This window comes from Rhynchophorus ferrugineus, unplaced genomic scaffold (assembly GCF_030347505.1).
Source record: "Rhynchophorus ferrugineus isolate W39M unplaced genomic scaffold, kcgeb_rfMv2 rfM3, whole genome shotgun sequence".
Taxonomy (NCBI): domain Eukaryota; kingdom Metazoa; phylum Arthropoda; class Insecta; order Coleoptera; family Curculionidae; genus Rhynchophorus; species Rhynchophorus ferrugineus.
In genome coordinates, this window is record NW_027472582.1 from 24947646 (window position 1) to 24973664 (window position 26019).

A 26019-nucleotide genomic window follows, 5' to 3' on the forward strand; every position below is an offset into this window, starting at 1 on the left:
TGTTATTTTAATGTTACCTTATATTAGCTTATCGATTTTAGTTTAAGTTGCGTGAACACTTCCTAAAGTCAGGAGGAGATGTAATAAATATTACTGAACATTGCAGAACAATTTCGCCACTACTAAATTGTTTTATAGGTAAACTTTTATTCTCTTATTATACGTGGCATTTTTATCATAGTCATATGTTATTTATATGATCCAGACGTCGCCAGCATTTTACGACCATGGAGGGTAAAGATAACGCAATAAATAAAATATGTGTAGCAATATGGCAAAAAGTCTATATCGGTGTATGCGGATAAGTCAGAATCATGAAACACATATACACACACAGCCATCCACAAAATATCGTTAAAATATATGACGTACTTTACATCCTCCCTCTTGATATACTTTCACCCATAGTACAATTTATATCAGTTAATATATGTTTAATTTAATAAAATTTGTAACTTTCAACGCATGAGACTTAAAAAAATAATATATTATATTAAGTTTAGTATATGATAATATATATCCGTATTTTATATTACTGTAACAAACAAGTTTATATAAAGAGTTTTAACAAATTAACTTGACACAATATTTTATTAGAAATCAATTCTGACAAAAATGCTAAATTTAAGTAAAACCTGATTTTTCAATATGTTATTACTGGAAAATATAAGTTAAACACTAACAGGCCAATTAAAAAGTTCCGGGCCTATCAAAGTAAAACGCATTCTTTAGCAAAATATTTTTTATTCGACATAATTCCCTTCAAGGGTGATACACTGATTATAGCGACCCTCCAACTTTGCGATACCATTTTTGTAGTACGATTCGTCCTTTGCTTCAAAATAGGCCTCAGTTTCAGCGATTACCTTTTCAATCGACGAAAATTTCTTCCCAGGGAACGTTCTTTTGAGATCTGAGAACAGGATATAGCCGCTGGGGCCAGATCTGGAGAATATGGTGGATGAGGAAGTAATTCGAAGCCCAATTCATGTATTTTTGCCATCGTTTTCACCGACTTGTGACTCAGGGCATTGTCTTGGTGAAGCAGCACTTTCTTTTTCTTCAAATGCGGCCGTTTTTCGGTGATTTCGTCCTTCAGACAGTCTAATAACGCTATGTAATAGTTGGTTTTGATGATCCTTCCTTTTTCAAGGTAGTCAATGAAAATTATTGTATGTGCATCCCAAAATACAGACGCCATAACCTTCATCGTTCATCGTGTGCAGTCTACTCGGATGACTGTCGATTGGACTTCGGAGTGAAATGATGGAGCCATGTTTCATCCATTGTCACATATCGATGCAAAAACTCGGGTTTATTATGCTTGATCATCTTCAAACACTGCTCCGAATCATCAACTCGTCGTTGTTTTTGGTTAAAAGTGAGCTCGCGCGGCACCCACTTTGCACAGAGCTTTCTCATACCCAAATATTCGTGAATGCTATGATGTACAAGTTCAGTTGATATTTTTAGAGTGTCTGCTATTTCATTCAATTTCAATTTTCGGTCATTCAAAATCATTCTGTGGATTTTGTTAATGTTATTGTCGGTAACAACTTCTTTTCGGCGTCCACTGCATTCACCGCCTTCGGTGCTCATTTCATCACGTCTAAACTTAGCATACTAACCCTTGATGATTGATTTTTCTCCGGAAACTCGGAATCAACCCAAGTTTTTGCTTCAACTGTATTTTGTCCCTTCAAAAAGTAATATTTTATCAACACGCGAAATTCCTTTTTATCCATTTTTTTCACAATAACAAAAGTTGCTTCACTCAAAATGCTATAATTTGAAAACCAACGATTCGACAGCTGTCAAGTTTATACACGCATCTTCTGAGTGTTGGGGCATCTAAAAACATGTGGATTTAATTCTAGTAGCGCCATCTATGTCTCAGGCCGGGTACTATTCAATTGATCTATTATGAGCAAATTATCGGATACATATCAAATATACCTTCGGCAATACTAAATTTTAGTTGTGCGGCCATAAACAAACATCTAAGTGAAATAGAGGATATTCAAAACAAATGGCCACAGATATCTATAAAACTACTAGCTGACCCGGTAAACGTTGTTTTGCCATATAAATAATTTCTAGAGAATTTCTAATGTAGGGAAAATAACTGGCTTATTGGAAGTGTGTAAGGATGTGGTATATGAGTGCAAAAGATATGGAGCGCTGTGAACGATGAAGGAATATAAAAATAACAAAACACCAGATATTATTTTTTTTAATTCATTATGATTTATTTTAAGTAATAATTATTAATATTATTAATTCATTACATAATATTAATCTCTTAATGCTACAGCGTGAATAATATTTTTTGTTAGCCCGTCTTTGTTTTGTTCTTGACGCAATTGCGCCATTCTCACACGCGCTCCAGTAACTTCTTCCTGAACTAGTTCTTCGGTTCTTCGGGCTCTTTCGAATGCTTCTAGATTTATTTGTATCACGGCTCAAATTGGCCCCTTTGCCTTTTGTTGGCATTGTTCACTGTACAATACGAAACACACATAATGTACTAAGTGATAATAATTGATATTATCGAGCGGGATCAAAAATGATAAAATTATTAAAATGACTATTCGAATGAAGGTTCCAAATATGTATACTTGAATCCACTGATTTTATTTCTCCGTTGTATGGATAATTGACGATTTTGAACTATATTTCCACTATTTTAAGTACTTTTACTTCTATAAACGTAACATTTGCTCACGGATCCTTACATTTCTCTGATCAAAAAGTGCTACTAATCAAGTACAAGTTTACTGTTTAGTCAATTTGAAGCTAACTCATTAATGTAATTAATTTTTAAACCCAAAAAACTTTACTACTTGTACCAAGCTATATAACTTCCTATACAACTTATTTTAAAAGCCTCATTTTAACATATTTTTGAATTCTAAATATTAATATTACTGCATAATTAGATTTTTAGAACTAAGAATGCTTTACTAAGTATTAAAGAGATATAGAAAGCAATAAAGATAGACATAAAAAAACTAGATATCTTAAAGCCCACGGAATTCTAAGCCACATTTCTATTTTTTCTCACTAAATTTTATAATGCTGTGCATCTACCTTGCATTGGGCCTTTTGTGGGAGTTTTTTGTTGCGCTCTATCCATTGAATTCAAATCTGTCCATTACAAATTAGTCTTTTAAGCTTTTTTGGCCAGTGAGATCATATCAGTTGTATGTTGTGCGTACAATATAGTATAAAAAACTGACATTCAAGGTATACCATATCGTATACCATAAGGTAGGTATAGTTTATCAAAATCTACTGAAACCAAATCAAAGCACCACAAGATATTCGATTATAATTAACGCATTTAAGCCGAATAATAAAACCATATTAAAATAATATCTAGAAATTGGTTATGTAATCGTAATCGTACCTTATTTTACAAAATATCAAAAGTTTAATTCTTTACTTACTTTAATCCTTACTCATTTGATTGGTATCAGTCTAATTCATCAAAGAAATGAATTTATTGTCTTATTGTGCGCTGCTCTATTATTTTCCTAATAAACCTATACTAACTGTCCCAACCTATGCTTATACTATAAAACGTATAGAAATAGTAGTTGCTTGAAAATCAATAATAAATTTTATTTATTTGAATCATTGATTGAATAATTAATTTATTGTTTATTGTTTATTATTTATTAATTAGTTTACAAATTAACGTGACTTTAATGACCGATATATGATAAAAGATTTTGTTATATTGAATAAAATAAATATTAAAAAAATGTGGACTAAAAATAGGTTTTTAATAAATAAAAATAATTTTGAAAAATGCTGACGAAAAAGACCTGGTATGATAAGCGTTATGAAGATTCTGAAACAAAAAATAAACAATTATTGATTCGTATACTAATAAATGATTTTATACAAAGGTGACTGATGATGAACGCTCTAGTGGCTCACAACTGACAATTATTCCGAGAAACATATAAAGGTCCACAAAATAACTTACGTAAATAAGTGAAGTTATGTGAAATAGCTGACATATTAAATATATTAGAAAATAATGTGTTTACAATTTTATGCGAAATTTTCCTTACCTATATATTATTGGAAAAGTCAGGCGTTTGCCGAAGTTTTATACAAAAAAAAAGTAAATATAACCCAATATACAAATACAATTTATAACGGCGTTCGAGAAACAGAATGCGAAAGTTTAGCAGCAGCGTTAAGCATAAAATAAAAGCATGCGGAGAGGTAAATCTGAACCAGATCGACCTCACTCCAGATGCCATTAAGTTCAAAATCCGATATCAAAAGCTTTCGCGACTCTGCAGATGGATATTTAGAATGAAATAATATTCCGATAAAATCGAACTTTTCAGTCAGACGCCAATAAAAACCTCTTTATAAGTATTCATCATTATGCGGCACATTATAGGTTTTATAACGCTACTTATAAGTATAAGGAATATATTATTTATCTAAATAAATACTCGTTTATACGTCAAAAGTCAAAATGATAGTCAGACAGTTTAGTTTGAGAGTCAAAATAAGTAAATCCTAAGTACAACTAAAAAAGAACGATTCTTGATGAGGTACAGTCATATGGCTAACCATTATTCTATGATATATTTCTCACTGGTTTTGCATATTGGTTTTGCATTTTCCTCCCATCTATACCTCTCTCACTCTGTAGGACACTATTTCAAAAACTTCACTATACTTACGAAACTCCAAAAGAAAGAATTTTTATTGCAGATCCTGATGTGGTCTTCAAAGGTCCAAGTTAATGGACTTGACAATCACTGCAACATATTCCTGCAAATCAATCATTTGTCACTCAACTTTATGTATCTCAGAATGACTTTGAATATATTTTGAATTAACTTCAGTTCTTCCTAACAAAGGAATTTAAAAATCACATATATCTAGTGTTATATATTTTGTGCAGCCATACTATAACGTATTTAAAACGTAGCAGTCAATAGAACTTCCTAGATATAAAGGCAAAGCTATTGGTTTACTCAGCGTATCATGTGTCCTTTATAGCAATGAGTGAGTTTTTATTCCATAAAGGTCTTTTGATATATATAATGCATTTTGTCATCTACACGTACTAAATGTCCACATCATATACATTAGTAATTTGTAATTACTATCATCAAGATCAAAACTAATTTTGAAAATTGTGCGATACAAATCTAAGTCAGGCTGATTCACATCGACATCATGTATACCTATATAGATAAAAGAAACTAAATGAATTATACTACCAGTGGCATATATCAGTGACTCTCTCATTTTATGCTTCCATTAGATCAAACCGAGTTACGGAGACACGTAACCAGAAGTTATAAATAATAAGTTATAAATATTAATATTTAAATACAATAATTTATTTAAAAGTTGCATCTAGCTTTCATGTTATAAAAAAAATCGCTATGAAAATAACTGGGTGTTATTTAATCATTATTTTTTAATATAATATTTTGTTCTGACCAAAACATCATAATTCAAGTAAAATGGTAACCCTAAAAACAATTTAAAAAAGGAAATAGTTCTAAATTACTAAATAGCAACACAGCTGTTATTCTTATAAATCTTATAACGTCGATATTTTCAAGACACTTAAAATATTATTCCTCAACTACTACGAAAATTGAATAACTATCAATTACTATTGAGAAACAAAATCAGATCAAGACAGCCAAGTGCATCACAAATTCTTCATTTTGATGGTGATTTTGAATAAATTGTGTTTATAAAACAATTCAAGTTATCAAAAGTAACTACTTTTAAACTAAATAGATATTTACTGTTATATGATGTAATAAGACTTTTATTATATTAATTATTGTATTAGTAATCATACTGATCAAAATCAAATTTAAATTAAACTTGAGAGACAGAAATAAAAAATACAAAATCCACTACCATGTGCAAAAAAAATGACGATTGAAAATAAATGCCAAAAAAGTAGAAATTACTATAATATTAATTTTAAAATATCGGCTATAATATCTTACAAATATAAATGTACAAAAATGTATTCAAAGTTCATATAACTTAATATTTAAGGAAAGAGATTATTTCATTTTATTTAATATATAACAGTAGTCTAACACAATACAATTCGCAAATACTAAAAGCCTTGAAACAGGTGATGAAACAAATGATATTGCAACAGTTGAGCTATTTGAGTAATGACCGCATTCGAAGAATTTAATTTCAATCCAACAAAAAAAACGAACCAGTAAGTTCTATCTGAAATAAGGACCACCTTTCGAAAAAAGCTTTCTCCTTTTTTACCCCAGCATACTCCCCGACCTTCCAGAACATATTGGAACAATTTGGAAAGAGGAAAACAACGATAAAAAGGTCACGCCAAAGACAATCTGGAAAATGGGCGGAGTACTAGGCAGATATTCAGAGCAGGGCTGCAATTTTGCCTTATACGTTGAGCTTTTTATATCAAAAATAAAAGTTTATAATTCTGTTTCTCGACTTTATAGTTGTTTTGTGTCCCATTTATGTCTGTTAAGCGTTTATAGCTTCCTTTTAATTTCAATTAATTAGCATTTAAACGATATTAAGATCATATAAAACATATAAAAAAGTACAAAAAGGTGAGTTGTTTTTGATGTTTCTTGAATAGGTAGCACAATTCAAATGACTAGATAAATCGGACATTCTCTTTAGTTTTACTACGTCTACTGATTTTTCATTACTATAACTAATCTTTTTAGGTAATTTAGCTTAACATTTATTTTGTTACTAGAACTATTAAAATAATAAAAAATATGTTTTTAATTTTCAGGAAATAACAATAATATAATTTATAATATATAATAATAATAAATAATATAATCCATTTGATTATATTATTTATTATATTATAGGTACTATAGGTACAAATTGGCTGTATGATTACCAATGATAAACCAATCTCTTTGATTTTAGGTCAAGTTGAGAGTATCTTCCGACTAACCAGTACAGTACAGTTACTTGATTTTGAGTCCTATCTGTTCTGCATTTTGTCTAACATGATGTTTTCAGTTTAACCTACCATCGAGATATATTCCGAGGTATTTGGTTGATTCTGCTTGAAGAATATTTGGAGCTATTAAGCTCTTTTTCAGTCTCTAGTCAATTTGTAGATCTTGTTGACCGCTACTTGTACTTTTTCTACGGCCTTAGACAGAGATTCATATTTTGCCATGATAACTGTGTCGTTGATAAATGTTCCAAATACTGTTTCTTTTTTGTTGGGATATCAGCAGTATAGAGCAGATATAGGAGTGGTCCCAAGGCACTACCCTGTGGAACTCCAGTCGAAATAGATTTAAGTATTCATGAAAGAGCCTAAATTTTCTTTCGAAAGGATATGATTCCAGCAGTAGACAGTAATTCCGCTGTAACAATTTGCTCATTTTGTATATTAATCCCAAATCCCGTACCCGGTCGGTACATTCTTCGCATTCCTTTTCAACAACCGCTGTTACTCTATTGTGGAATGATGATTTTGAAATCGAAACTGGAAATCTGGTATTTCTATAAATAGTTTAATAAATTTTAACACCAATTTGTCAAATAATTTTGATATCGCAGGTAGCAGCTCAATAAGTAAGATCCAACTTGTTCTGCCGGTTTGTCAGGTTTAATAAGCATAATTATTTAAACAACCTTAAGTCATTCCAGATTATAATTTAGTCTCAAAAAGGTCTTAAATAGGTCTTTAGTCTTAAATATATATGTCAAAATGATTATTGGTTTTCGTGGCAGCTCTTTTAATAACCTAGGTGAAATATCATCATTTCCAGGAGCCTCTATAGGATTGAGGTTGTTGTCTTGTTATCAAGAGGTGTACTATTTGTACTTTTTTCTACGAATTTCAATCTTTTCAAATTTTCTTGGTTTCTTGTCTTTGGAGCCGAATACTACTAAATTCATAACACTTTTCAGCCTCTGGCTCAAGTATCATCCATCAGTAAAAACTTTACTGGTAATATATTTTAATCTGCATTCTTGCAATTGTTGTTAAAGAACATACTACTCATTGAACAATACATACCTTTCTGAAATACGAAACTTCAGTAGACATATTGCTCATATATGTATATGTAGAATAGTTTGTAGGCAGACGACTTTGAGCACTCGATAAACATTTAGTGACCTTAGATAGAACTTTTGCACAAAAATACTAAACTATATCAGAGAATGCTTCAAGAAAACTGCAAAACATTAGCACATCTAAAGTCGACATGTGTTCTTTTCTTGATAACAAAACTGGTTCCTAAATCACCAGGGCCGTATCAGTTGCGCTCTGTAATACACATCATTACACCGTATACAGGAGCCTATTCCATCTCCATTTATCATATGATCTTACGATATTACAAAATATATTCTACTTTTACGTTTTGAAAGAACCTTTTCAATTCTAGTATATTCATATTCATTTGTATGTATATATATATATAGAACCAACTTTTATTATTGTGAAAAAATGGATAAAAAGGAATTTCGCGTGTTGATAAAATATTGCTTTTTGAAGGGAAAAAATACAGTTGAAGCAAAAACTTGACTTGCAAAGTGGGTGCCGCGCGAGCTCACTTTTGACCAAAAACAACAACGAGTTGATAATTCGGAGCAGATAACCCGAGTTTTTGCATCGATATGTGACAATGGATGAAACATAACTCCGTCATTTCACTCCGAAGTCCAATCGACTGTCATCCGAGTGGACTAAACACGATGAACCCGCTCCAAAGCGTGGAAAACAGGCGGCTGGCGTTATGGCGTCTGTATTTTGAGATGAGCGTGGAATAATTTTAATTGACTACCTTGAAAAAGGAAAGACCATCAACAGAGATTATTACATAGCGTTATTAGACTGTTTGAAGGACGAAATCGCCGAAAAACGGCCGCATTTGAAGAAAAAGAAAGTGCTGCTTCACCAAGACAATGCACCGTGTCACAAGTCAGTTAAAACGATGGCAAAAATCCATGAATAGCGCTTCGAATAATTGCTTTCTCATCCACCGTATTCTCCAGATCTAGACATCAGCGATTAATTCCTGTTCTTCTCTGTCAGATCTCAAAAGAATGCTTGCTGGGAAGAAGTTTTCGTCGAATAAAGAAAATCATACTACAAAAATGGTATCGAAAAGTTGGAGAGTCGCTATAATCAATGTATCACCCTTGAAAAGAATTATGTTGAATAAAAAAGCACTAATTTTGCCAAAGAAATATCTTCAAATCTTTTTTCATCCAAAAACATGTTTGCCACTAAATTCGATCTTTTTGTTACTTAACTTTCTGCAATGTTACTACGACAAATCCAATTAAAACTATACACATTTTACACGCAAATTTTTATTATACCTCTGGTTTTTTATAAAAATAATATATATATATTTCAGTTTTATAACCAATAACAACCATCCAGGATTAAAAGTACATATTCCTGAAAAGTATAGATCTATTTTTATTATAGTGATCATTTGTAACCCGTATATGTACTTTTGAAATTTCCAAAATAAACATTACCTTATTTTCTTACTAAATATTACATGGCCAATGTTTTTATAATGGTTTTATGCTTATAGGTAACAGGAGAACTGCCAGTGTTAGATCAGTGGGTTATAGTGACCTATTTGTGTTAAGTAAGAAGGACATGTGGGATGTTTTAAAAGAATACCCTGCGGCCAGAGTGCGACTTGAGGCTATCGCTGTGAAAAGATTAGAAAAATATAAACGAGCACCGTTGGAGAAAGGTCAGTACAATTTAAATATTTTGTTTAATTTTATTTTTTACTTCTCCATATACTTGGTAACATGTAGTTGTCTCATAAATAAAATATACTAGGTGACCCTTCAGACAATTTGATCTGAAATAAATAATTTATAAATATTCAAACTCATAGTGCGGCCGGCTTGATTGACGCGGTGGTCAAGGCGACAGGACGGTTTTCATACTCCTGCTGTAGTCACGGGTTCCGAGTCCTGCGGGGGCATGGATGTACTTTATGTTTGTGATTGTAATTGTAAATATCTTTATAGACAGCAGTGGAAAATTCGACTAGGAAAAACCATCCAGCCAGTACTGGCAGTCATGTCAGTAAGCAGACTGGGTAAGACCGGATGTCTTGTTGGATAGTCTCTGGCCAGTCGGTAGTCTTAATGCCGAGGACCCTGTTTCCAAGCCTACGTGAAACAATAGGTCCAGTTCAGATCCTCGTTGGTAGAAAGGAGACTGTAAAATCTATTAAAAAATACATTTTACAAAAAAATACATAGTATTTATTTTAATAATGTTTTATGCACAACTTAATATAAAAGTTTAACCATAAGATTATTTTCAGGACCAGAAATAAATAATACTGCTTTTCCATCTTTTGAACAAATAAATTTACAATGAAGCTTTAATTTTAATTGAGAAAACGCTGTGATGCTTACCAAAAAAAAATACATTAATACGATTTGTAATGACAACGCTCAATGCATAATGCATTTAATCAATAATTGAGATGCGAAACCAATCATAATTCTGAGGCATCGTGAGAAATTGTTTAATGAAACGTTCCCCTTTTAAATCAGTAACAAAAATATGCTTACGATATGCTCATGAAGGCAGTGAACGATGGAACTGGCCAATTTTTTTCTTACATGCTCCTGGTATAGCCGGAAAAACGTTTTTATATCAATAATCCATTTTCCTCATCAAGTATTACACCCACGTTGTTGTAGGGTAGTTGAGCTACTGTTTGATGAATTGACTGATTGATTGATTGAAACAAATTGATATAACGATATAACACATCAAATCATTGGAGCCATAGACAAACCTAGGCACAGGCGTTTTAATTGTGCAATTCTAATAATAATAAATGTTTAGAATAAATTAATGGTTGTACTAGAAGACCACTTTTAATATAAAATTAATTAAAAATAGCAATTTCCTGAAACCAATGAATGTAGTGGCTCTTATGGATGTTCCAAGCTGTCTTACCCACACTCACGCCACACCAACGTTCATTGGTCCAATAATGAACCGTGTCAACTAATTGGTGTAATTTTAAAAACCAAATTCAAATGAAAATAAAAAATTAACTCCCTTAATGTTTCTGTATCTACGTGTTAGTCTATCAAATCTTACGTAAAATCGATACTAAATTTAACTTTTAACCTTAGGCATAATTGGGGAATATTATCTGGGATAAACAAACAATTGTATGTTAAAAATTATTTGTTTACTGTGTTCAGTAAATTGCCAAGAAAATAAATTATATATCATGGAGAGTTCAAATATATTTGTAAAGAATACGTTTCAGTATCTCTCATGGCATCTAAATGATCGTTTAAAACGCATAGAAGTATGTTTAATTATATTATCGTAAACGTAAAGTAAACGTCGTAAAGTAATTATTTTAATATAAACTAAGAAATATGATTGTTTCAATATGAATAAATATATATTTTAATAATACTACAGGAGATAGACAAAATAATATTAACAGCTGATATGTTAAAGTCTGGCGATTGTGTTAGCCAACGAAGATATTTATGATATTCTAAGTCTCCAAAGTGAACCATTTTGGCTCTATTTATTATAATTTTATGTATATCTTATGTTTATTATAATCTATTATCAACATTATTATTTTGGAATTTGGGAATTTTTGGCAAAAATATGCTAGCCATAGTAAGAACTTAGTAATCCGGGACCTTAGTAACCAGTGATGGGAATGAGTGGATGGATCATAATGTACAAATCATAATGGAACCTCCACATGCTTGACTCTAGGAGGCAAGCAGTCTTTTTCCATTACCTCTGGGCTTTGCTGATATCATTTTACCATGTCTTATGATACGCATCGGTTGTTTTAACTGTCACAGAACAAAGCGTATTACACTGATCTATAACCTACAACGACTTGGCGAATAAACTGAACAATACATACACATCGTATTATTTACACGGAAACAATGTTGCGAATATGCACCAAGATAATAGTATATATATGTGGTGTTCAAAGTATTTTGTCCATCCCTATATTTCACGGACTGATTACGAATTTAATCTGAATAGTAACTGATAAACTACAACAGCTGGATGTCCTTTTGTTATCCACTGTTTAATTTTCTTTCTATTCAGTTATTCAAATTATTTTTCGATCATTAAAATAAACAAGGTTATTTAGTTGGCTAAATAAATGAAATGAATAGACTCTATGTGTTCTGTCACGGAATCTCTTTGAATCGAAAAAATATTTTACCAAAGCACAAACGTGAAATATCTTTCAAATACCGAAAATATCTGACCGACGGTAAAATAGCATTTCATTTGCATTTTACAAACCAGCGTTGTAGCACGATTTTTGCATCAACACGATGACATGCCATAAAACCGCGCTGTATAAAATTATCGGACTATATTTGAATAACGTGGCAATTTGGATTCATGGAGGAACGATCTTTTAAGCGAACAATGTTGCGATACATGGCTTGAGCGTCCCCATGCAGCAACTGATTGGATTTTCAACTTACATAAGCACCTAGCTCAGTCGAAAGGGGTTAATTGGAAAATCTGAAAATGTCGTTTCTTGTTAACGGGCGACAAGTAATAGATATGAGCACTTCACGGAAATATCAAAGGTGATTTTAAATTATTGATTTTCTAAGCCAGCGCTGGATTTCTTGAATATTCGCTTTGGTTAAACTTTTAGAATGAAAATAAGGTTGTACTTTCGAAATTATTTACACAAGTATACAATTTTTAAATATTGTCCCTTCAACTTTTGAACGTTTATCTAAAAAAAACATCGCGATACATAGTTTACATTTTAATCAGTTAACGAAATCGATAACTGATTCTAGAGTTCAGTATGCGAACACAGCATAATATTTGGGCATGATTCTGGATGTCATGCCCAATTGGAGAGAGCACCTTAATCAGCATGAATCATGAAATAAAAACATCCAAATACCACAACTAATCGACAACAGTGAACTTACCGGAGACTGAAGAGACCAAACTTTTTTTGAAATAGTTAGTCAAGTCATGTGTGAAACTGTGACGTGTTTTTAACATATGTGGAGTGTACTAACAAGAGTAAATCGGTCAAACTAATTAAATTTGGGTTTGAAGTCTTAAATATGAAGTTTAAGAAAAATATAAAAGAAAAATTACTAAATCAATTAATGAAACGGATTACTTAACTAGCTCTAAATGTGTGTCATATGTTCTATTTTGTTTTTAATCTATTTATTAAAACTGGTATCCATTTAGCAATCAACTTTAATCTTACTTAACCTACTAACATATAACTAAGTTATTTTGTACTGAATAACTTCAAACTTTTGCAAGAGTAGAAAGTTATTTCCGTTTGAGACGTCTAATGACATTATCCATATATAGAAGTCTGAACGCTTCCATGCTGATCAAAACGTGGTCGTTAATGGGAGTTAAGTATCATTCAAGAGCCTTCTGCTATCAACAACATGATCATCATACCATTTACTATCTGTTATTTGTCAAAGCCACTGCAAGCGATTTATTAATTTCCAATTTTTCTTATCTAATAGGTCTATTGAAAAGTCCCCAGCCTGACACATACATGGCGCTACTAGAATTAAATCCATATGTTTTCAGTTAGACACTGCTCCAGGAAAATCAACCATCAAGTATTGGTATGTTATATTAAAGATATCAACTGAACGTCTACCTCATATCATTCACGAATATTTGGGTATGAGAAAGCTCTGTGCAAAGTGAGTGACGCACGAACTCACTTTTGACCAAAAACAACGACGAGTTGATGATTCGGAGCAGTGCTTAAAGATGATCAAGCGTAATAAACCCGAGTTTTTGATGAAGAGGTGATCGCCGAAACAGAGGCCTATTTTAAAGCAAAGGACAAATCGTACTACAAAAATGGTATCGAAAAGTTGGAGGGTCGCTTAATCAGTTTATCATCCTTAAAGGGAATTATGTTGAATAAAAAAACTAATTTTACCAAAAAAATGTGTTTTACTATAATAAGCCGGGGACCTTTTCAATTAACCTGTTATAAAACCTTAACAATCACGTAATATTCTACAAGTCTAACAAAGAAAATACATTGATTTTAATTGAAGGAAAAGAGATTTTTGATGCATTATTTGTTTCCTTAAATTCTAAAAGCTCAAAATTTAATATGCCCTCTCCACATCAAACACATAGCATAATGTATTGTATTGTCAATGACGATGTCTATTATAGATCTCCTAGACCGCTGGTTTCAGTCACTTGAAATTTTTAATTAACAATACAACCAATACTGTTAGTGTTATCTTTGGTAATATTCACGTTCAAATTCTTTCATTTATCCATGTGGAAAACAAATCCGTTAAATTTTAACCTCAATAGTTTTAGTTTATAATTATGTTTTTTTAGATAAAAAAAACAATTTAGTTCTATTTTTAACATATGTTATGTGGATAGTTGAATTTTCTAAGTAACAAAATATTTCTGCTCAAATATAATAATGCGATTTTCAAAATAGGTCCTTTTGTTTCTGACTATTGCTTCCTTTTTTTTTCCTGTAATCTATACGCATTAATTTAAACACATCAAAATATTTCTCCTTCTTAAATACCTCCGCCTTCATTGTGTGTATGGAAATTCAAGTTTGAGTTAATGTTTAACTAAAAATAGAGAATAGTTCTTCGAATCAAGTAGCATCAAAGAGTATCGCAACTAAATAATAAACGTATTTACATAATAAGCAGATATTCGCTAAACGCAAACAACTTGCACTTAAACTCTACCAAAAGTTATCATTAGATAAGAAGATATTATTGTATGAATCTATATTCAAGCCTATTTGGTTATATGGAATCCAACTATGCGGAACCACTTGCAAGTCTAATATATCCTTGTCTAACATAATTAACTTGCAGTCTACAGTACAGGTTATATTATTAATATTATTTTCTAATACTAAGTTATATTTCGCAACTGAAATTACTACTGTAATATATTTTTAATTATTTATTAACTTATTAAACCCGGAAATAAAATAAAAAATTAATTAAAAGATAAAAAGGCAAAAAAGTATTAAAAGGGATAAATTGACTTCTCACAACTATTATGTATGAAAATATATTTGTACAAAAACTTAATATAATGTTTCAATATGCTTATATTCAAAAAACATTTAAAAGTGGACCGATGTCGTGTCATGCTTCAATGAATGGCTCCAATTTAAATATAGAAGCAATTCTCTCGCTGGGTCATTTTCAGATGCGGAAAAATCGTAAAACCATCTTGCCAATCCGGCACTGTCAGAATATGCCAGAAAAGAAGCGGAAGGGAAACGGCTAATATATTCATCAGTACCCTAGAGGTTGTGAATTTTTAAGAGTTTTTAAGGGCGCTCCAGCACGCCCCTGGGCCCGCGTTCGGACTGCGCCCTACGGGTCAAACGGTCTATTCCCCGTCTCGGGCTGCGCCTTTCTTTTTTTCGACCTGTAAATTTATAATGGAGCCGCAGAGGATGGCAGTCGGGTCGCTGGAGCGGCTCTAATTTTAGAGATCCGCAGTTATACTTTTGTTTGTTTTAGCTATCCGATCTGTGGACTTTTCTTGAAAGTCGTAGTCAGCAGGTGGGGTGGATTTATTTTGGTTCTTAACGGGCCTGGGAATATCCTGACTCGGTGATGTTCCATATTTAAACTAATTGAATTTACAACACACCTAAGCATTTTTAGGGATGACATGGCATATTCGGGCGCTAGCGACCTTTTTTCTTGCGTAATCCTGTTTGTTGGGTGGTTCGAAATTTATCAGGGGATTGAATATCGTTGACTGAATCGCATTTATTTTATATCATTAAATAAATTTATATAAGGAAATATTTTATCCCACTGTTAATATAAATCCTGACATATACTTTTCCTTGTGTTTTAAAGTTTATTTTTATGAATGTCTAGGCAAACGTGTAAATTACAATAAACCACTAACTTACTATTGATTTATCTTTTATTATTGTCTTATTGTCTTTTAGGATAATCATCATCAATCTATAGCCGACTATCGGTGAGAATATTCACTTCTCAACCTGTATGCTTCAGATGCCTTTAGAAAATTAGTAATCTCAGTAAATCACCCGTAAATCTGCGGTATTCACAAGTATTTTGTCTATGGACATTGTGGTCTCCATTTCTCAGATAACCTTTTAACATTTTTTATAAGGTTTCGTCACAGAACTCTGGAATTACCAGGTGTGCCGGAAAGTCATTACCGTTTTTTTCGGAGAAGAACTACATAATTTTCAATAAATTGAAAAAACGAACGATTCAAAGTACTGGCAATTTGATTCTACATATCTGGCCCAACTTTCAGAATTTATGGATCCCAATAAAACTATTTTGTCCTTTGAGCAAAATCATAATCGAACGCGGTGGGGTCTAGAGAGTATAGCAGGTACGATAATATGTCCCATTCAAATACTTTCAACGTTTCTTTAACGAGTATTACTTTATGAGACAGGGCGTTATCGTGCTGTTAAATCGCTTTATCATGTCTTCAAGCCCTTTTTGGACGTTTTTCGATCAATGCATAGTTTAATTAACATAACACATAATTGAACAGTTCGTGATACTCCACGCCATTCTAGGCCCACCAAACAGACAACATTGTCATGCGACAAAAACGCTTTGGTCTTGGAGTCGATCGGCCGGCTTCGCCAAATAATAACCATGTTTTTTACGCTTAGGGTCTTCAGAATCCACCAGGGCCACAGAGCCCGTCATTATTCGATGCAGGAAAATTTCCGATCATACCTTTGAAGCTGTATTTAACAATTTTTCGATTTTTCATTTGCATGTCAAATTGATATGGCTCACTAATCTTTTCTTGGGTCACATTTAATATTTATGCCAATTGTTGTTGGGTTTGAGTTGGGTCGTTATCTAATAACTCTTACAGTTTCGCGTCTTCAAACTTTTTCGGTCTACCAGAACGTTCTTTATCTTACACATCGAAATGACCATTTTAGAATTTTCGAAACCACGTTTCACATGTTTTTACGGCTAGAACATGCTTACCGTAAGTTTTTATCAACAAACGATGACTTTCAGCGGATTTTTTCTTTTGATTGAACAAGAAAAGTAATGCGTTCCGCAAAAACACGTATTTGGGTACGAAACTTAACATTTTCAAAGATATTGTTATATTCGCAAAATATAACATGTACAGATTTGAGCTTGATATCAAGTGACTCTTGAGTCAAATTATAACATTGCATACTTAAAATTAGCGACATCTGTTAGAAAAACCGATAATAACTTTCCGGTACATAAAAAAATCAAATAATGTGTTAATAATTTAAATAAATTTAAATTTAATATTTTTTCTGTTTAATATTCACTTTTAAGTTTCTTAAATTGTCCGTATTGGTACTTTCACAAAAATTTACTACTTTCAGTCATTTCGGCCATCAAAGATATTCTAAGTTCTTGAGGTCTAAGATCTAGGAGCAAAATTAAGCTCACTTGCTTAACTCATTAACAAACTTAAAATTTCTAAAACTAAAAATTAACTAGTTTCCAAAGATATGTATTGTTTATCGTGTAAGTTTTTTAACGTAGACAATATATATTCTTTAAAATTTTTAACACATATCGAATTACAACGAATAATGTCTCGCCAACTATTCAAATAATATATAGTTTACACTTACACTAATTTTAGTAAAACCCATACAAAATTATACTTTCAAGTGCACATCAAATTGTTAGCGTTTACTGGTTTTTTATATTATGAACCTCAAAAAGACTTTTCAGGAAATGTAAGTTGAATCAAGAAAATTAGGAAATTTTAAAAACTATCACGATGAGACCGAGATTCAAAATGCATCCAGTTTAAATTCTGTGACACATTTTAGGGCAGAGCTACTCAGATAATAGTACTCAATGCTCTAATTTGGCGGATATCTCTAACCGATATATTAAGGCTCCTACTGCTTTAAAATTAATATTTTCTGAAAGTCTAAGTCAAAAAAGCAAACTATTCAACTGCTCTCGAAGTACCACAAGCTCAAAATTCAAAGCAATCAATTTGAGCTTAGTCTGAGATCAAGCCCATCAATACCATTGCTGAAGGCCATAATTATCTACAATAAGTCCCAACTGGTAAAAATCATTAAAAATAGTCAAAACAGCATTTAAATCAACAAAAATTTTATTTTAGTCTAAACCTATTCTGTTTTATGGAACCAGTCGCAGCTTGACTCGTTGAAGGACGTCTAAAATCAAACCTATTTTACTATAAACCAACCCCCATGTCATTTTATTTATCTCATCTTTCAGTCTAACAAAGACACATCTTTTCGTTACTTCAAAGCCATAGAACCAAAGTTCAGATTAATTAATTGAATGAATTTTTTTTTGAGACCCTGGGTATATATGTAGTTAAATATATCAGAATTATGAAGTGTAAAAGAGTTTTTCGAAACTTTTTACCGACAGGTTTAATACCACATTACAAAAGTCGCTGTAACTTCAAAAATAATTCGAATTTTAAAAATCCTTTCAAGAGCACATTCTTAAAAGTTTAAATATTGAAAATAAATTGTTCTTCACATTTCCCAGATCAAAAATCCCCTTAAACAGAGAAATTAAAGCAAATATTATTAGTATTATACTAAATTAAATAAAAATATTTTAAATTAATTCATAATTCGAAATAACAGATTAATGATTTTCTTCTAACTTCATACGCATTAATTGCTGCAGGAACGAATAAACACGACTATAAAATTATACTTAATATTAACAGACGGACAAAAATATGTTCCGTAGAAAACCTTTCGGTTAATTAGATTTCCAACTGATCCATGTCGAGCACCTATCATAAAATGTTCTCTTTTTTGCAGCAATAAATCGTAAGGAAGCAACTTCTCTTCGCACAGGATTCATCCATTATTAAAACGTTAAGGCGGGTCATAATTCTTTTATGCGTTGAGAGAATAACTTGCCTTTAAAGTCACCGGCGGCAAAATCTGACACTGAATTTTTACAGGAAAATGTATTATTCCTCACCATTGAATTTGATTTTATACTATTGGGGTAAATTGTAATTTCATTGGCGACATGTTCAACTCTACAAAATATTCTCAATTGAGTTTATTATTAAGTTTATTATTAAGTCATTGAATCCACATCAATATAGCAAATTTCATATTGGAAAAGCAAGCCCACTAAATTTGCTATCAATTTGAGGTTAAGGCCGCAATTTTGGCCTAAATGTAATCTTTGTCGACAAAGCGTATATAATTTACTAACACACAACCATCACCATAAACAACAATACACCCATAAGAAATGTACTATTTGATGTAGATCTAGGGCCGGTGTATTCCATATAAACGTAACTTCTTACATATTGAATAAAAAGAGATTGATTTCGTTTTAACATCGCCCCAATCTTATTGGAAAACTTCATATGTGAATTAAGATTAAGGAGTTACATTATTAGAGACTTGAATGTATTTTCATCAGCGATATCTATCAATAAAAATGAAAAGTATCAATGTAAACACATTTTAAAAAACTTTGCCTGACTGTTTTATTCGATGATTTTAACATTTTATTCTTCATTTTCATAAAATAATAGTTTTCCGTCTAGTCTTATGGAGTTAATCAGTGTATATAGACGATAATAATGGAACACTAAAAATTACATAGATATTCAAAATATATTACCTAAATTTTTCGATTGATTTAAAGACGTTATCTGACATAGCCTATCAAACACCTTTAAAAACTTATAATTATGCTTTTCCATAATATCTTAATTATCAGACAGCTTAGTAATTGACGAATCAACTATTTCTAGACTCAATGCGTGACGGACAAGATTCAAAAGAATGGAAAATGGCTACCGCACGAATTTACTAAAAATATTATTGCAAAATGAACCAACTGACCAACAATAGTTGTCATGAACATAGGAAAAAGTAGTACAAAATTATTAAAATATTTTTGATTAATATAAGGGCGGCAAAAGTCTCGCTACCATTTTGATTGATCTTGGTTTGGTGACGTCTAGCTCAGTTTCTTTTAACAATTGTCTTGTGTAGACGTCCAATTTTATTATAGATAAATATACGTCACAAGAACGGGCGGAAATAGTGACAATATTTATTGAATATAATAATTTCATTATCTGCACTCAGCGCAAATTGCGTCCATGGTAGCAGGACTTTTGCTGCACCCTATATATCACACTAATTTCTTTCGATAAATACCCTCTAAATGTGAAAAAAAATCAAAATACCTGCACTGTTATGAGTATATTTTCAAATAAAGGTTTATAACCAATAGAAGTCCATATTTTAGATAACCATATTTTGTGAAAGGGTATTAAACAAATAAACTATTTTTTTTCTTTAAAAACTATTTTATTTTACGGAAAAAAGGAGGCGACTTGTTGAACGGCGATACAAAGCGACATTGATGGTCTATCAGAAAACAGAAAACCACTTGTTCACCATTCAGCTAGTCCTTTGAAACAGATGGCCGGAGAACCAGGCCCATATTACATAACACCTCCCTCCTAAAAGAATGGCCATAGAGATGTACATGGTCGTTATTTCGTATGGACATTTTATAGTTCTTATAAAAGTGGTTTCACTAACTTTACCCAAATTTCCATGGTACCCCTCCACGAAATGGTTTTCCAAATTTTGGTGCCAGATTTGCATGTAATACGCATTGTGATACGTATTTGGTGACTGTTTATCCTGAACTACAAACATCTATTCAGATAGACTATGTTAATTCACAACAACTTTAGTACGCCTTTGGTAGCCTAACAGTCAACTGTGATTCATATACCAAGAAACCACGGTCTAGGGATGTTTTGTATGCTTGAATGTTTTTAACTCTGTATAGTTTGTGGCTAGGGGTCGTTGAGCTCCAATCAATCCCAAATTTTGTGACCTTACATCATTATCTGCAATACTTTTGCCTGAACTCCACTTAACTATACTAATAAACGCTTTAAGTAACTGCGGAATGATTGCCAATCCAACGTCAAGCTGTCTTCCCTTCTTGGTAATTAATATGATTCCAGTTAATTAAATGAATTCAAAAGAGAACAGCCTTATGATCTTTCCGAAATCCTACCGACAGCGCCAGCTATAATTTGTGGAAGGTAAAACATTTTACGGAAATTAGTTTTACGTTTTAGTTTCATTTTATGGAAAGAAGAACGGTGAAACTGAAGGGTCTATTAGAAAATAGACCAACCCGTTTCACTCGTTCACCATTCGGGTAGTTTTTTAAAACAGATGGCCGGACAATCAGGTTCGTTTTACATAACATCTACATATGGATTAAGCAGCCCTTCATGTTTAAGAAAATGTAGTATATTTCGCTATACACTCCATCCGAAAGCATGATTTGTACACAAGCCTCAATCTATCATCTTAATATTTTCTCCGCAAAATGGCGTCAAAATAACTATTAATATCAATAAATCCTTGTTCCGATAGCTATAATCGTCTGTAATTAGACATTAAAATGAAAAAAAAAATTTGTAAGCTTAATTTTCGGGCATTTGTAGTAATTTTAAACCTTAAGAAGTCTCTATAAAACTAATTATTTGAACATACGTAAGTCTCCATTATATTTCTACCTACGCATGTATATTGTCACATATATTAGAAATGGAAAAAAATCCGAACCGGGATAAGCCTCTCATCATTCAATATATTTCAAAAAGATAAAAGCTTACCATTTATGGTTGATACCAACACGTGGAATAATATAATAAATCTGGACTATTTGTTATATTGTTCAATGTATTAGTGACACTTTAAATTTAATTTTCAATAATAAAAATGACAATATTTTAACAAAAACGATAACCGAATAGCGAGCTGATTATAAATAGCAGCAATAAATAAATAAATATGCCTATTGACTATATTCTTTAATTAAAGGCAATAAAATCAATTATAGTAAATATCAGTAGAATATAGTTGATATATAATAACCCTCTCCAAAAATGTGTTTTTACTATAAATAAATGTTACTGTTCAAAGTATTACGAAGAAATATTATTTGATTGTTATTGGCTGATAACTCTTGAATATTTCTTGGAGATAACGGGGTCTCTCTTATCATGCAGCATTGTTTTTTGTACTTCTATCATTCTGTAATCGCCTTATTCTAATAAATTAAGTTCCGATAATTCCCTAAACTTAAAAATCTGCTTGGATCACAATGTTTTAATTGAACGACTGTGTTTTTACTTAAATGTTTTTACTATTTTTTGATAACATCCAATATATTGTAATCTTGACAAATGCCAAATAACCCATATAAGCTTCTTCCTTCTAATGTTTATATTTTATTAAAAAATTCACTTTGGCAACGTACATCACATTCTTTTGTTACTTAATGGAAAAAGTTTTCAAGTTTTCGCTGCCAAGGGATAAACAACTGAGTATGAGATATGTTTTTCTAAACTAGATAAATTATTTGACTTATATGATTATCTGAACACTTGTTCAGATTAAAATACTCTTCGTACATACTTTAAAAATAAGTCCATAAATAGCATACACATAAAAATTGGTTTCTTTAATAATTATTACTGTTATATTACAAATTATATTTAACAATAATAATGTTAATTACTCATGAACTCCAAAAAAATTACGATATCCAATGACAAATATCCTTAATAACTAATCTACATGTCTACAAATGGATACTAAAGCCTACAAATGTTGGTGAATGTTTCTAATTCTAATTTTCTATGAAGCGAGATTTTAAAATCGGACAAGGAAAACATTCCACTGATGCCAATAAACAGGCAAGATGTATTCTCGGTTGATCTCTAACTTTATTAAGTTATCACTGGATAACTTATCACATGCCGGAGGACAGGTTTTAGACAGGATCTTGGACTATATGTTAAGCGGATGTAATTAACAAGCCAATAGAAAAGTCCCCGGCCTACCATAGTAAAACACATTTTTTTGGCAAAATTAGTTTTTTTATTCAACATAATTTCCTTCGAGGGCGATACACTGATTATAGCGATCCTCCAACTTTTCGATATCATTTTTGTAGTACGATTTGTCCTTTGCTTCAAAAGAGGCCTCAGTTTCGGCGATCATCACTTCATTCGACGAAAAAAATTTCCCAGCGAGCATTCTTTTGAGATCTGAGAAGAGGAAATAGTCGCTGGGAGGCAGATCAGGAGAATACGGCGGATGAGGAAGCAATTCATGGATTTTTGACACGGTGCATTTTCTTGGTGAAGCAGCACTTTCTTTTTCTTCAAATACGGTCGTTTTTCGGCGATTTCGTCCTTCAAACGGTCCAATTACGCTATGTAATAGTCACTGTTGATGGTCCTTCCTTTTTCAAGCTAGTCAATGAAAATTATTCCATGTGCATCCCAAAATACAGGCGCCATAACCTTGGCAGCCGACTGTTGTGTTTTCCCACGCTTTGGAGCGGGTTCATTGTGTGAAGTCCACTAGGATGACTGTCGATTAGACTTCGGAGTGAAATGATGTTTCAACCGTTCAATCATAAAAAATAGCAATCATCTTTGTATTATTATTAAAGTAATTGTAATAAGTGTGGAGATAATACTATCTTGAAATATATACAATACCATGTATACATGAAGTATACATGTATATAAATTACAACGGAATAGCTTTACAAACAGTAAGCATCAACTGCAACTTCTCTGAAAAATTTATTTTTAATTAACAACGAGTTACGAACAGAAATAATATAATTAAAACGTAGTAGGACGGCTAGAGTCGACCACGTGACAGTAGAAATAATCAAGACGTGTGGGGGGACACTATATCAACGACAATATGGTAAAAATTCTAAAAAATATCGAGGAATAAGCTTCTTACCATTTATCGAAAAAGTATCCGTGTAAATTATAAATGAGACTTCAAAGAGCTCGTGAGCAAATAAGACGAGAAAAACTAGCAGGATTATATTGAATCCTTGTTTATTAGATAACATTTTCACAATTCACCAATTTGTGGCATTAAATGTTGTTTTATTGATATTCTGGAAGCTCAGAAGCATACAACATGTTTCTCTAAATGTATTAAACTTCGTCAAGCATCTAACGATGGTTCAGCATATTCTTCTCCACCAAAAAAGCTTCAGCATGAAAAAATAAAGTATTTTATATTTTTTATATCGGTTTATATTAGTGTCACTGAGTATTAAAAAGTACGTACACTATAATATTCCAAAAATAAAGAAGTCATATGTCAGGTACGAAATACTATTTTATATGTCTATGCTCACTAAATCGATGTCAAAATAGATTTTTCACGTTGCCAAAATGATGTTCCGTATCGGGAGCGAAAAAAAGGTTATATCATACTCGAAATATTAATTTTTCATCATGATAACGTTTAGTGTTGGGTTATGAGACAAATTATAAACTATTTGTAAAATAATTCATTATAAGTTTTACTTCATAGGCTATATATAATTTGACGAGCATGGTACAGGATAAAGTTCACATTTCAAAGGCATATGACTTGAGATTTAATGAAGAAAATGACAAAATATTAAACATATAAACATATAAAGTAATATTAAACATATTACATATAAACGGATGTCTTGCTAGTATAAAACTCACTCGCATGCAGTTAGAGCAAGTGAGAGAGTTCGAACTCAAACTCCAATTATTCAACGCAGAATTAAACAAATTTCTTGCAAGTTGTAAAAAAACGTGTTAGTGATAATGAAAGCATCTTGAAAAATAAATATATGATTGTGGCAATGTGCTTTAATGTTGCTTTTGTCAGATTCTTCTATTGGTTTTTGTTTGTGAAACACAAATATGTTTTGAAATATCTTTCAGTCCACCCTTATATATTTCTTTATAAACAATTTGTTACCAAAAAGGAAAATAACAAAGTGGTTATGCATGGTTGACATCTAATCTGACAGTTTTAACTATTTCAATAACTTTTTTGTTTTTTATTAAAAAAAAATTACTATAAATGTATATTGCCAAGCGATTCTAAACGTTAAATTTCAGTGACGGTAATGGCTACTGGTTTTAAAGAATGTTTTCGAAGTATCAGTATTCTGAAAGGAACAGGAGCAATTATTAAAATAAGCTTTAAAAAGACAGTGAAACCATTATAAAAAATTCGAAAAAACTATAAAAGTTTTAACGTCTCAGAGGTATAAACAATCTTTTTACCTAGAAAAATAAACATTATTTTATAAAATATTCTCATTCTAACAGTAGCTTTTACTCTATATGTAGACTTTTATTTACTATATATCCTGTATCTTCTTCAGCAATTTGTATAGAAATTACTAAATGTTAAAGGAAGATTTTAAGGAATGCAGTAGTCAATCTTAACTATGATAAAATACTTTAGGTATTATTAAAATATGTTTGCGCCAACAAACTAACACTAAAGGTATCGGTTTAACGTTGTCTATAATGAAGTTAAATATTCACACACAAAATGTTTCGCCGTAATTAAACAGAATTAAAATTTCCTCGGAAAATTCCGAATTTCTGGGATATTTTACGCAACCCTTAAGTTGAAACTAGTTCGTCCTTAAAATAAGCCAAAAGAAACTTTTCAAATATTTTGATTATACATTGTTCTAACGTATTATTGAAATCTCATATCCTCTAAAGTACAGGGACGTATTTGATTACTGATAGATTAATTATTTTAACGCATTAGATGTATATTAATAAATCATAACTACATATTAACTATAATAAATTATATTAAACTGTACAAAGTGTATCTCCTCTACCGAAAAAATCTACTCTATCAAAAAGTGGTATCAATTTTTTTTCATTTGATTTCAAAAAATTAGAATTTTAAACCGAATGTAATTTGTGGGAATCCTTTATTTTATGTCCTTAATTTAAGAAAATATGCTGATGAGACACATTACTTGAATTCGTTAATGTTGATTTAAGGGAAATAAATTATCGTGAATTAT

General features: G+C 31.5%; 1 protein-coding gene across 2 annotated transcripts in view; it reads left to right on the plus strand.

The window, feature by feature from the left end:
• LOC143192898 (cyclic nucleotide-gated channel alpha-3) overlaps nt 1–26019 on the plus strand; it is a 223821-nt gene that overhangs the window by 163624 nt on the left and 34178 nt on the right. For both annotated transcript variants that reach the window (XM_076398689.1, XM_076398690.1), the window contains exon 9: nt 9594–9761. In XM_076398689.1, the coding sequence (XP_076254804.1) occupies nt 9594–9761 (168 nt within the window). The remainder of the gene's footprint in view (nt 1–9593; nt 9762–26019) is intronic.